This window comes from Cherax quadricarinatus, chromosome 94 (assembly GCF_038502225.1).
Source record: "Cherax quadricarinatus isolate ZL_2023a chromosome 94, ASM3850222v1, whole genome shotgun sequence".
Lineage (NCBI taxonomy): Eukaryota > Metazoa > Arthropoda > Malacostraca > Decapoda > Parastacidae > Cherax > Cherax quadricarinatus.
Genome location: NC_091385.1, coordinates 11,702,523 through 11,715,130, shown reverse-complemented (window position 1 = coordinate 11,715,130; position 12,608 = coordinate 11,702,523). Strand labels below are relative to the sequence as shown.

At 45.7% G+C, this 12,608-nt stretch overlaps 1 protein-coding gene across 2 annotated transcripts in view; it reads left to right on the top strand.

Moving 5' to 3' along the window:
* Positions 1-346: 346 nt before the first annotated feature.
* LOC128700896 (uncharacterized) overlaps positions 347-12,608 on the top strand; it is a 146,261-nt gene continuing 133,999 nt past the window's right edge. For both annotated transcript variants that reach the window (XM_070104772.1, XM_070104771.1), the window contains exon 1: positions 347-551. In XM_070104772.1, coding sequence (XP_069960873.1) covers positions 418-551 — 134 coding nt within the window. In that variant the 5' untranslated portion in view covers positions 347-417. The remainder of the gene's footprint in view (positions 552-12,608) is intronic.

Here is a 12,608-nt window from a genome sequence, read left to right as displayed (position 1 = left end):
ATGTATGATAATTCATGTAACTGTATTTATGTTTACCTGTACCTGAATAAACTTACTTATCTCTCTAAATATGTCACCCCTGATGCGGTGCTACTGGGCACCTGATGTTTAAAGCATTGATGGCCCAGTGGACTGAGGCGTCTCGGAATTTTGGTGGACTTCTCAGGAGACGTGATAAAATATGGGGGTTCAAACCGCAGCTAGTCGTAGTTTTGTTATTTAATTAAACCCACGGGCGGGTTCTAACCCCGCCCGTGGTATGGTTTATTTGCAATCGTGTCATTACGATTTCGTGAGTCATATCGTTCTAAGCTTCTCTCTGTATTGCACCTTTTTATGCATAATTTTCATCTTCTGACAGACACAGTGACGACGCTGGAGGTGCTGGAAGGAAGAGATACAGTGGTACCGTGTAACATGGAGGTTCCATCACTGGTCGATCACATCGCCAGGGTGACTTTACTCCACCAGCATCACATCTCCAGTAGTGATCCCTCGCCTCACCAACACGTTCACAACATGAACAGTCGTTCCTCCAAAATAATCTACAGGTAGGGGTGAACTTTCGTTATTCACTTTGGGCTGTCTATTAGGCTGCTCGCCTTAAGCAAATTTTTCAAGGAGTTTCTGGAGGCTAAAATACATGAGGGATGTTTTAAATATATACTTTCGGTAACCTGTGTTGCATCAGTGTTGAAACCGAATAAAATATTGAACAAAATGGACATCTTAGCGAATCTGCTTTGTCTTCTAGGATGATGTTACAGTCACACGTAAAATGGCAACTTCTAAGTAAAACCTGGGTGACCCGGTGAGTGGTGATGTTTTAGCGCTCACCTTCGACAAAACAGTAAACCTTAAGACAAGATAAAGATTAGATTTTGCTAGGATTTTTAATCTGGAGGGTTAGCCACCCAAGATAAACCAAGGAAGTCAGTGCGTCACTTGAGGGCTGTCTGTCTTATTTCCACTGTAGTCCTTCAGTCTTGTCTCCCAGGATGCCACCCATACCCAGGTACCTACTGACTGCTAGGTGAACAGGGACAGTAGGTGTAACGTGACTAACATCCAGGTACCTACTTACTGCTAGGTGAACAGGAACAGCAGGTGTAAGGTGACTAATACCCAGGTACCTACTTACTGCTAGGTGAACAAGGACAGTAGGTGTAAGAAAATACGCTCAGTGTTTCCACCCGGTCGAGGTCAAACCACGAACACTGTGTTAGGCGATAACGTTGCAGGAACAGTCGATGCATTGCAACAATGATAAAGCAACATATGATTAGGAGACTTGAGAAGCAAAAGAAACCATACTCCCGGCCGAGATTGAACCCGCGGTCATAGAGTCTCAAAACTCCAGCCCGTCGCGTTAGCCACTTGATCAGTTAGCCACAATAAGATTCATCCAACTAGGTATATTTCTACACCATAGGAAGGTTAGCAGAGGCACCTCTGTGACCACAAATGCAAGTTTTTACAGACGAATCTCCAGCTAGCGTATGGTTTGTTTGCAATCGTGTCATTACGATTTCTTGAGTCATTTACTTAGAAGGGAGAGAAGCGTAACAGGAGAGCTCAAGAATGCAGAGAAACTGCATTTGAAGCCTCTCTGAAGCACTCACTGGATGTTATTGCTGTTCTTGCTGCTGAACAGCGGTCTAGTGCCGATGAAGGTAGCGTAGGTAGCAACGATACGGCCGTGGACTAGTTTGGCTTTAATTGGATAGGAGTGAGTACACAACGGGCAGTGTGAGGGAGTGACCGCAAGCCAGTCCGTGGAGGGGGAGCACTTGTGTCTATCAGGTCGGTCGGCCAGGGAGAGAGACCGAATGGGCTCAGCCTCCCACTGACCTGGGTGAGCCTACAGAGGGCAGCACTTAAATGCCGCGAAATATGAACTAGTCAGAACAGACGGCATAGGCTGTCTGTTCTGACAGTACAGGCTGTCTACATGGACACCTCATGCTGAGTCCGTAAAAATAATACAGAACCCCGGAGATCTGGCAGTCTCACGGACTAGTTAAGCGAGATGCACTTAAAATACACAGATAATCAGCATTATAGGAGACGCTTATGACGACACACTGACATAATAGGGTGAGGGAGCCAGTATAAATAGGTCTCTATATACTGGCTATCTCACTCCTGTGTGAGTGTGACTTTGTAAATGGTTCAAACTGGACCGAAACGTCGTCAGAAGCTTCTCTCTTCTATGTGCTGGTTCTTGTGGATTGTTCTACTCACGATATTGTGCCTTACGTTCTTGAGGTGGACATAAACTTAGAAAAATGTATTAGAGAAGGAGAGAGACGTGAATAAATCCTGATAGAGAAGAGCAAAGAGAAAGAAGAATGTATCCCTTCCCCCTCAAGGGAGGTTCCTTGACGCTGGTGAGGGGCTCTTGATCTAGGGAATTGGATCTGTGCTCTAGTTCCCTGAATTAAGCCTGAATACCTTCCATCCTTCCCTACAAGCACTGCATAATCCTATAGATTTAGTGTTTCCCCATGATAATAATAATATGCAGGAATGAGAATTATCAGCGTCGTGCTCTTCCCTGAGTTCTGGAAGATGAAGTGTCGCTGGATCAACGAAAGCTTAGCACACTTTCCAGAGCGACTGGTCAAGTTCTGAGACCTTGGTTCTCAGTGGACAATCAGAAGGATTACCTTGCAGCACACTACACAGGAGCCAGTCTCGGAGCAGAGTTAGAATCAGATATATCTTACTAGTTGTTTATTGGGGCGGGAGATTAATACCAGGGTGGTCCGGTGGTCTGGTGGCTAAAGCTCCCGCTTCACACACGGAGGGCCCGGGTTCGATTCCCGGCGGGTGGAAACATTTCGACACGTTTCCTTACACCTGTTGTCCTGTTCACCTAGCAGCAAATAGGTACCTGGGTGTTAATCGACTGGTGTGGGTCGCATCCTGGGGGACAAGATTAAGGACCCCAATGGAAATAAGTTAGACAGTCCTCGATGACGCACTGACTTTCTTGGGTTATCCTGGGTGGCTAACCCTCCGGGGTTAAAAATCCGAACGAAATCTTATCTTAACTTATGACCAGAGCTTCGGTAAGATGGGTAAGGGAGAAGGATGGGTAAGGATGGAAATATGGGAAATGGGTGGGTGGGAGAGGAGAGGTGGGATATTAAAGGTAAGTGACCCAACCACTTTGGTGCAATTTATAATGTGTCTGCGTAATATCCTTAAGAAAATTATTGAAAGGGATGTAATCAAGACAACTATTTCTTGTAAATATATCTTATTCAGTAGTGTTCAGTAAGGAAACCAACACAGGTTCTGAATGTTCCAAAATAACATATGGGACTAGAGAAGAAGGTTCAGACGCTCTGAAGGAATGGAGGATCCATATTTCGGTTAAGTCACTGTAGGCTCTGATCCACCAGGAGGCCTGGTCACAGACCGGGCCACGGGGGCGTTGACCCCCGGAACTCTCTCCAGGTAAACTCCAGGTAAACTCCAGGTAGACTGACACCACTGCAAGCAATTCAGGGAAATACAGAGACGCTGCTGCTGTTCTCACTGAGAGGAAGCTAGGAACAAATTTAGATGCCTAGCTGACATCAATGACATACTACTATATAGAAAGGCGCTTGTTATGCTGAGTATTTCGGACCTTCTACGGTCCTGATATCCTGATATTAATAATAATTCACAAAGAAATGGACCTCATCATTCACTATGAAGGTTCTCGATACAGAAACAGCTGCCGGTGGTATGTTTACTAACAGAGTTAATGGTGATATGATCACTCAGGACGAGAGGCACTGCCCAGTACCATGTTCCTGGTGATGTCACTCGTCCTGTGAGTGAACATACAGTTTTAAACGCAATATTGGCCAGCACTGTGCATACCATTCTGTGAGTGAACATGTCCACCTTGTTGCTGTTCCAGAACAAAAACAGAATGAACAGAAAGTGACTGAACAGTGACGAACATTCACGTGATGATTACAGGGACCGGTCAGCCAGTGGAAGGCCTCGGTCAGATAACCAAAAGCTCAAGCTGCGAGCCATCATATGACTAAGACCCGCGTCAAGAAACACTTGTCCTGCTTCCTGATAAACCTAACCTAACTTAACCTGGAGCTCCCTGGTGGTGAATGCCGCCACTCAAGATAAATATTATGACCCCTGAAGTCAGGCACAGAACACGATGTATGCATAAGGTGAAATATTCCCTCAAAATCGACGTTCTCAAAGTTGCCATGTTGTGATTTCGGTTAATGTTAATCCACAAAGTGCTTAAACCAAGACAGAATAAAAAAAAATCACCATTCTTGGAGTTTGAGTTATTTAACTCCTGACATTCCTGTACACCAAAACCTGGTGATCTAATTCACTTGTTCTTCACGGTTTACTAAATAACCTGAGCCTACTAAAATGTCTGAATAAATACGAGGCTATAAACTAAGGTTGTCTGCAAGCAGTCATCAAGGCGCCGTGTTGTCATGTGTGCTACGTGAGGAAAGATCTAGTTGCGTTCTTTGACGATCACGTCAAAACCGCAATCACAGCAGATTTGGCCCAGGTGTGGAGAAATTTTTTCCAGGAGGGGGGTATCGGCCCCCTTTCCGCCCCATCAGCTCCAGGGTTGCAGAACAACAGTTTCATGTCAGAGGAGTCTTGCGGGTGCAGCTGCGGAAGACTGAACCAGCAACAACGCTAAATAGCTTGATTCTTGCACAGTTACATAGTTGATGTTTTAAATAAAAAACCCTAAAACCAGGCATCAAATGAGAATGAGCCCAGATCCACACTCAGACATGTCCCGTCATGAACATACAGGATATATTTGTAGATGAATGGTTCAGAGAACCGACATGTTGATAAATTAGACACATGTGCAACTCTTGGGTATCTTTATTGAGGAAACGTTTCGCCACACAGTGGCTTCATCAGTCCATACAAAGGAGAAACTTGAAGAACAGGAGGAGAATGAGGTAATCAGTCCTTCCTGTTCTTCAAGTTTCTCCTTTGTATGGACTGATGAAGCCACTGTGTGGCGAAACGTTTCCTCAATAAAGATACCCAAGAGTTGCACATGTGTCCAATTTATCATACAGGATATAACAGCATATCTGGTATCTTATTTTCATTAATAAGATATCTTGACATGTCACATAGGTTATTATACTGTCTGTCTCTGTATTCCTCAATAAGTGGACAATTAAGCACATAGTGTTCAAGACAGTGACCATATGCCTGATCACATAATTTACATTTAGTTTGATCATCATCTGTGTGTCTCCCAAACTGCCAGAAGTACTTGTAACCAAGCCTAAGCCTGGCCACTACAACATCAGTCAGTACTTGTAACCAAGCCTAAGCCTGGCCACTACAACATCAGTCAGTACTTGTAACCAAGCCTAAGCCTGGTCACTACAACATCAGTCAGTACTTGTAACCAAGCCTAAGCCTGGCCACTACAACATCAGTCAGTACTTGTAACCAAGCCTAAGCCTGGCCACTACAACATCAGTCAGTACTTGTAGCCAAGCCTAAGCCTGGCCACTACAACATCAGTCAGTACTTGTAACCAAGCCTAAGCCTGGCCACTACAACATCAGTCAGTACTTGCAACCAAGCCTAAGCCTGGCCACTACAACATCAGTCAGTACTTGTAACCAAGCCTAAGCCTGGCCACTACAACATCAGTCAGTACTTGTAACCAAGCCTAAGCCTGACCAGTACAACATCAGTCAGTACTTGTAACCAAGCCTAAGACTGGTCACTACAACATCAGTCAGTATGACTCACGAAATCGTAATGACACGATTGCAAACAAACCATACCACGGGCGGGGATAGAACCTGTTTTAAGACTCTCTGATCGCGGGTTCTATCCCCGCCCGTGGTATGGTTTCAGCAGTCAGTACTTGTAATCAAGCCTAAGCCTGGTCACTACAACCTCAGTCAGTACTTGCAACCAAGCCTAAGCTTGACCACTACGACATCAGTCAGTACTTGTAACCAAGCCTAAGTCTGGTCACTACAACATCAGTCAGTACTTGTAACCAAGCCTAAGCCTTGCCACTACATCAGTCAGTACTTGTAACCAAGCCTAAGCCTGGCCACTACATCAGTCAGTACTTGTAACCAAGCCTAAGCCTGGCCACTACAACATCAGTCAGTACTTGTAACCAAGCCTAAGCCTGGCCACTACAACATCAGTCAGTACTTGTAACCAAGCCTAAGCCTGGCCACTACAACATCAGTCAGTACTTGTAACCAAGCCTAAGCCTGGCCACTACAACATCAGTCAGTACTTGTAACCAAGCCTAAGCCTGGCCACTACAACATCAGTCAGTACTTGTAACCAAGCCTAAGCCTGGCCACTACAACATCAGTCAGTACTTGTAACCAAGCCTAAGCCTGGCCACTACAACATCAGTCAGTACTTGTAACCAAGCCTAAGCCTGGCCACTACAACATCAGTCAGTACTTGTAACCAAGCATAAGCCTGGCCATTACAACATCAGTCAGTACTTGTAACCAAGCCTAAGCCTGGCCACTACAACATCAGTCAGTACTTGTAGCCAAGCCTAAGCCTGGCCACTACAACATCAGTCAGTACTTGTAACCAAGCCTAAGCCTGGCCACTACAACATCATTCAGTACTTGCAGCCAAGCCTAAGCCTGGCCACTACAACATCAGTCAGTACTTGTAACCAAGCCTAAGCCTGGCCACTACAACATCAGTCAGTACTTGTAACCAAGCCTAAGCCTGGCCACTACAACATCAGTCAGTACTTGCAACCAAGCCTAAGCCTGGCCACTACAACATCAGTCAGTACTTGTAACCAAGCCTAAGCCTGGCCACTACAACATCAGTCAGTACTTGTAACCAAGCCTAAGCCTGACCAGTACAACATCAGTCAGTACTTGTAACCAAGCCTAAGACTGGTCACTACAACATCAGTCAGTACTTGCAGCCAAGCCTAAGCCTGGCCACTACAACATCAGTCAGTACTTGCAGCCAAGCCTAAGCCTGGCCACTACAACATCAGTCAGTACTTGTAACCAAGCCTAAGCCTGGCCACTACAACATCAGTCAGTACTTGCAGCCAAGCCTAAGCCTGGCCACTACAACATCAGTCAGTACTTGTAACCAAGCCTAAGCCTGGCCACTACAACATCAGTCAGTACTTGCAACCAAGCCTAAGCCTGGCCACTACAACATCAGTCAGTACTTGTAACCAAGCCTAAGCCTGGACACTACAACATCAGTCAGTACTTGTAACCAAGCCTAAGCCTGACCAGTACAACATCAGTCAGTACTTGTAACCAAGCCTAAGCCTGGCCACTACAACATCAGTCAGTACTTGTAACCAAGCCTAAGCCTGGCCACTACAACATCAGTCAGTACTTGTAACCATGCCTAAGCCTGACCAGTACAACATCAGTCAGTACTTGTAACCAAGCCTAAGCCTGGCCACTACAACATTAGTCAGTACTTGTAACAAAGCCTAAGCCTGGTCACTACAACATCAGTCAGTATGACTCACGAAATCGTAATGACACGATTGCAAACAAACCAAACCACGGGCGGGGATAGAACCTGTTTTGAGACTCTGATCGCGGGTTCTATCCCCGCCCGTGGTATGGTTTCATCAGTCAGTACTTGTAATCAAGCCTAAGCCTGGTCACTACAACATCAGTCAGTACTTGCAACCAAGCCTAAGCTTGACCACTACAACATCAGTCAGTACTTGTAACCAAGCCTAAGCCTGGCCACTACATCAGTCAGTACTTGTAACCAAGCCTAAGTCTGGTCACTACAACATCAGTCAGTACTTGTAACCAAGCCTAAGCCTGGCCATTACATCAGTCAGTACTTGTAACCAAGCCTAAGCCTGGCCACTACATCAGTCAGTACTTGTAACCAAGCCTAAGCCTGGCCACTACAACATCAGTCAATACTTGTAACCAAGCCTAAGCCTGGCTACTACAACATAAGTCAGTACTTGTAACCAAGCCTAAGCCTGGTCACTACAACATCAGTCAGTACTTGTAACCAAGACTAAGCCTGGTCACTACAACATCAGTCAGTACTTGTAACCAAGCCTAAGTCTGGCCACTACAACATCAGTCAGTACTTGTAACCAAGCCTAAGCCTGGCCACTACATCAGTCAGTACTTGTAACCAAGCCTAAGCCTGGCCACTACAACATCAGTCAGTACTTGTAACCAAGCCTAAGCCTGGTCACTACAACATCAGTCAGTACTTGTAGCCAAGCCTAAGCCTGGCCACTACAACATCAGTCAGTACTTGTAACCAAGCCTAAGCCTGGCCACTACAACATCAGTCAGTACTTGCAACCAAGCCTAAGCCTGGCCACTACAACATCAGTCAGTACTTGTAACCAAGCCTAAGCCTGGCCACTACAACATCAGTCAGTACTTGTAACCAAGCCTAAGCCTGACCAGTACAACATCAGTCAGTACTTGTAACCAAGCCTAAGCCTGGCCACTACAACATCAGTCAGTACTTGTAACCAAGCCTAAGCCTGGCCACTACAACATCAGTCAGTACTTGTAACCAAGCCTAAGCCTGGCCACTACAACATCAGTCAGTACTTGTAACCAAGCCTAAGCCTGGCCACTACAACATCAGTCAGTACTTGTAACCAAGCATAAGCCTGGCCATTACAACATCAGTCAGTACTTGTAACCAAGCCTAAGCCTGGCCACTACAACATCAGTCAGTACTTGTAGCCAAGCCTAAGCCTGGCCACTACAACATCAGTCAGTACTTGTAACCAAGCCTAAGCCTGGCCACTACAACATCAGTCAGTGCTTGCAGCCAAGCCTAAGCCTGGCCACTACAACATCAGTCAGTACTTGTAACCAAGCATAAGCCTGGCCATTACAACATCAGTCAGTACTTGTAACCAAGCCTAAGCCTGGCCACTACAACATCAGTCAGTACTTGTAACCAAGCCTAAGCCTGGCCACTACAACATCAGTCAGTACTTGCAACCAAGCCTAAGCCTGGCCACTACAACATCAGTCAGTACTTGTAACCAAGCCTAAGCCTGGCCACTACAACATCAGTCAGTACTTGTAACCAAGCCTAAGCCTGACCAGTACAACATCAGTCAGTACTTGTAACCAAGCCTAAGACTGGTCACTACAACATCAGTCAGTACTTGCAGCCAAGCCTAAGCCTGGCCACTACAACATCAGTCAGTACTTGCAGCCAAGCCTAAGCCTGGCCACTACAACATCAGTCAGTACTTGTAACCAAGCCTAAGCCTGGCCACTACAACATCAGTCAGTACTTGCAGCCAAGCCTAAGCCTGGCCACTACAACATCAGTCAGTACTTGTAACCAAGCCTAAGCCTGGCCACTACAACATCAGTCAGTACTTGCAACCAAGCCTAAGCCTGGCCACTACAACATCAGTCAGTACTTGTAACCAAGCCTAAGCCTGGACACTACAACATCAGTCAGTACTTGTAACCAAGCCTAAGCCTGACCAGTACAACATCAGTCAGTACTTGTAACCAAGCCTAAGCCTGGCCACTACAACATCAGTCAGTACTTGTAACCAAGCCTAAGCCTGGCCACTACAACATCAGTCAGTACTTGTAACCAAGCCTAAGCCTGACCAGTACAACATCAGTCAGTACTTGTAACCAAGCCTAAGCCTGGCCACTACAACATTAGTCAGTACTTGTAACAAAGCCTAAGCCTGGTCACTACAACATTAGTCAGTATGACTCACGAAATCGTAATGACACGATTGCAAACAAACCAAACCACGGGCGGGGATAGAACCTGTTTTGAGACTCTGATCGCGGGTTCTATCCCCGCCCGTGGTATGGTTTCATCAGTCAGTACTTGTAATCAAGCCTAAGCCTGGTCACTACAACCTCAGTCAGTACTTGCAACCAACCCTAAGCTTGACCACTACAACATCAGTCAGTACTTGTAACCAAGCCTAAGCCTGGCCACTACATCAGTCAGTACTTGTAACCAAGCCTAAGTCTGGTCACTACAACATCAGTCAGTACTTGTAACCAAGCCTAAGCCTGGCCATTACATCAGTCAGTACTTGTAACCAAGCCTAAGCCTGGCCACTACATCAGTCAGTACTTGTAACCAAGCCTAAGCCTGGCCACTACGACATCAGTCAATACTTGTAACCAAGCCTAAGCCTGGCTACTACAACATAAGTCAGTACTTGTAACCAAGCCTAAGCCTGGTCACTACAACATCAGTCAGTACTTGTAACCAAGACTAAGCCTGGTCACTACAACATCAGTCAGTACTTGTAACCAAGCCTAAGTCTGGCCACTACAACATCAGTCAGTACTTGTAACCAAGCCTAAGCCTGGCCACTACATCAGTCAGTACTTGTAACCAAGCCTAAGCCTGGCCACTACAACATCAGTCAGTACTTGTAACCAAGCCTAAGCCTGGTCACTACAACATCAGTCAGTACTTGTAACCAAGCCTAAGTCTGGCCACTACAACATCAGTCAGTACTTGTAACCAAGCCTAAGCCTGGTCACTACATCAGTCAGTACTTGTAACCAAGCCTAAGTCTGGTCACTACAACATCAGTCAGTACTTGTAACCAAGCCTAAGCCTGGTCACTACATCAGTCAGTACTTGTAACCAAGCCTAAGTCTGGTCACTACAATATCAGTCAGTACTTGTAACCAAGCCTAAGTCTGGCCACTACAACATCAGTCAGTACTTGTAACCAAGCCTAAGCCTGGCCACTACAACATCAGTCAGTACTTGTAACCAAGCCTAAGCCTGGTCACTACAACATCAGTCAGTACTTGTAACCAAGCCTAAGCCTGGCCTTAGACACCCAGTTAATTCTTATGGCTAACTCAACAAATTTATTATGGTTCTTAACAAGGGAGGTGGCAACAAGAGCAGATGCAGCCCTGCCAGAAGACTCCTGTTTAGATCCATCAGTGTATATAACTTGTGTTACCTTATTACTACCAGCTAGGCTCTGAAATACGAAGGGAGACACTGGTTAGAGAAATAGCAAATATCGAACTTAAGCTTAAGGACTCACGAAATCGTAATGACACGATTGCAAACAAACCATACCCCGGCCGGGATTGAACCCGCGGTCAGAGAGTCTCAAAACTCCAGCCCGTCGCGTTAGCCACTAGACCAGCTAGCCACAATAAGATTCGTCCAACTAACCTTCCTATGGTGTAGAAATATACCTAGTTGGATGAATCTTATTGTGCCTAGCTGGTCCAGTGGCTAACGTGACGGTCTGGAGTTTTGAGACTCTCTGACCGCGGGTTCAATTCCGGCCGGGGTATGGTAAGCTTAAGGAATCTTACATGAGACAAGAATCTCTAGAAGAACTAAAAAGCCATAAAGGAAATTGCCAAATCTAAGGGTAAAACAACATCCAGTATTGGGCTCCTGCTTAAGCGGGACGGGACCTACACAGATGACAGCAAAGTTATGAGTGAGACACTAAAGTCCCAGTACGACTCAGTTTCCAGTGAGCCGTTAAAGGACACTTAAGTCCCAGTACGACTCAGTTTCCAGTGAGCCGTTAAAGGACACTAAAGTCCCAGTACGACTCAGTTTCCAGTGAGCCGTTAACCAGACTAAGGGTCGACGATCTAAATTAATTCTTTACGGCTGAGACCCAAAATTTGGTCATCTCAAAAATCTCTGATATTATCCTAACACCACAAAACTTTGAAAAGGCAATAAATGATATGCCCATGCACTCTGCCCCAGGTCCAGACTCATGGAAACCATACCACGGGCGGGGATAGAACCCGCTATCAGAGAGTCTCAAAACTCCAGACCGTCGCGTTAGCCACTGGACCAGCTAGCCACAATAAGATTCATCCAACTAGGTATATTTCTACACCATAGGAAGGTTAGCACAGGCCACCACTGTGACCACAAATGCAAGTTTTTACAGACGAATCTCCGTGTTCATTAAGAACTGCAAGAAGTCCCTATCACGTGCCTTCAGCATTATATGGAGAGGGAGCATGGACACAGGGGTCATCCCACACACACACTAAAAACAACAGATATAGCCCCACTCCACAAAGCAATTGCAAAGAACCACAGACCGATAGCAATAACATCCCATATAAAAATCTCTGAAAGGATACTAAGAAGCAAGATCGCCAACCACCTAGATATCTATCAGTTAAACAGCCCAGTGCAACACGGGTTTAGAGCAGGTCGCTCCTGCCTGTTCCAGCTACTGGACCACTATAACAAGGTCCTGGATGCTATAGAGGATAAAACGCAGATCTAGTATACACAAACTTTGCGAAGCCTTCGACAAGTGTGACAACAGTGTAATAACGCACAAAATGCGTAATAAAGGAATAAACAGGAAAAGTTGGTAGATGGATCTATAACTTCTTAACAAATAGAAGACAAAGAGTAATGGTGAACAGAGTCAAGATTGAGGCATCTACGGTGAAAAGCTCTGTTCCACAAGGCACAGTACTCGCTCCCATCCTCATATCTGACATAGAGATGTAAGTCATAACTCAAGAAATCGTAATGACACGATTGCAAACAAACCATACCCCCGGCCGGGATTGAACCCGCGGTCATAG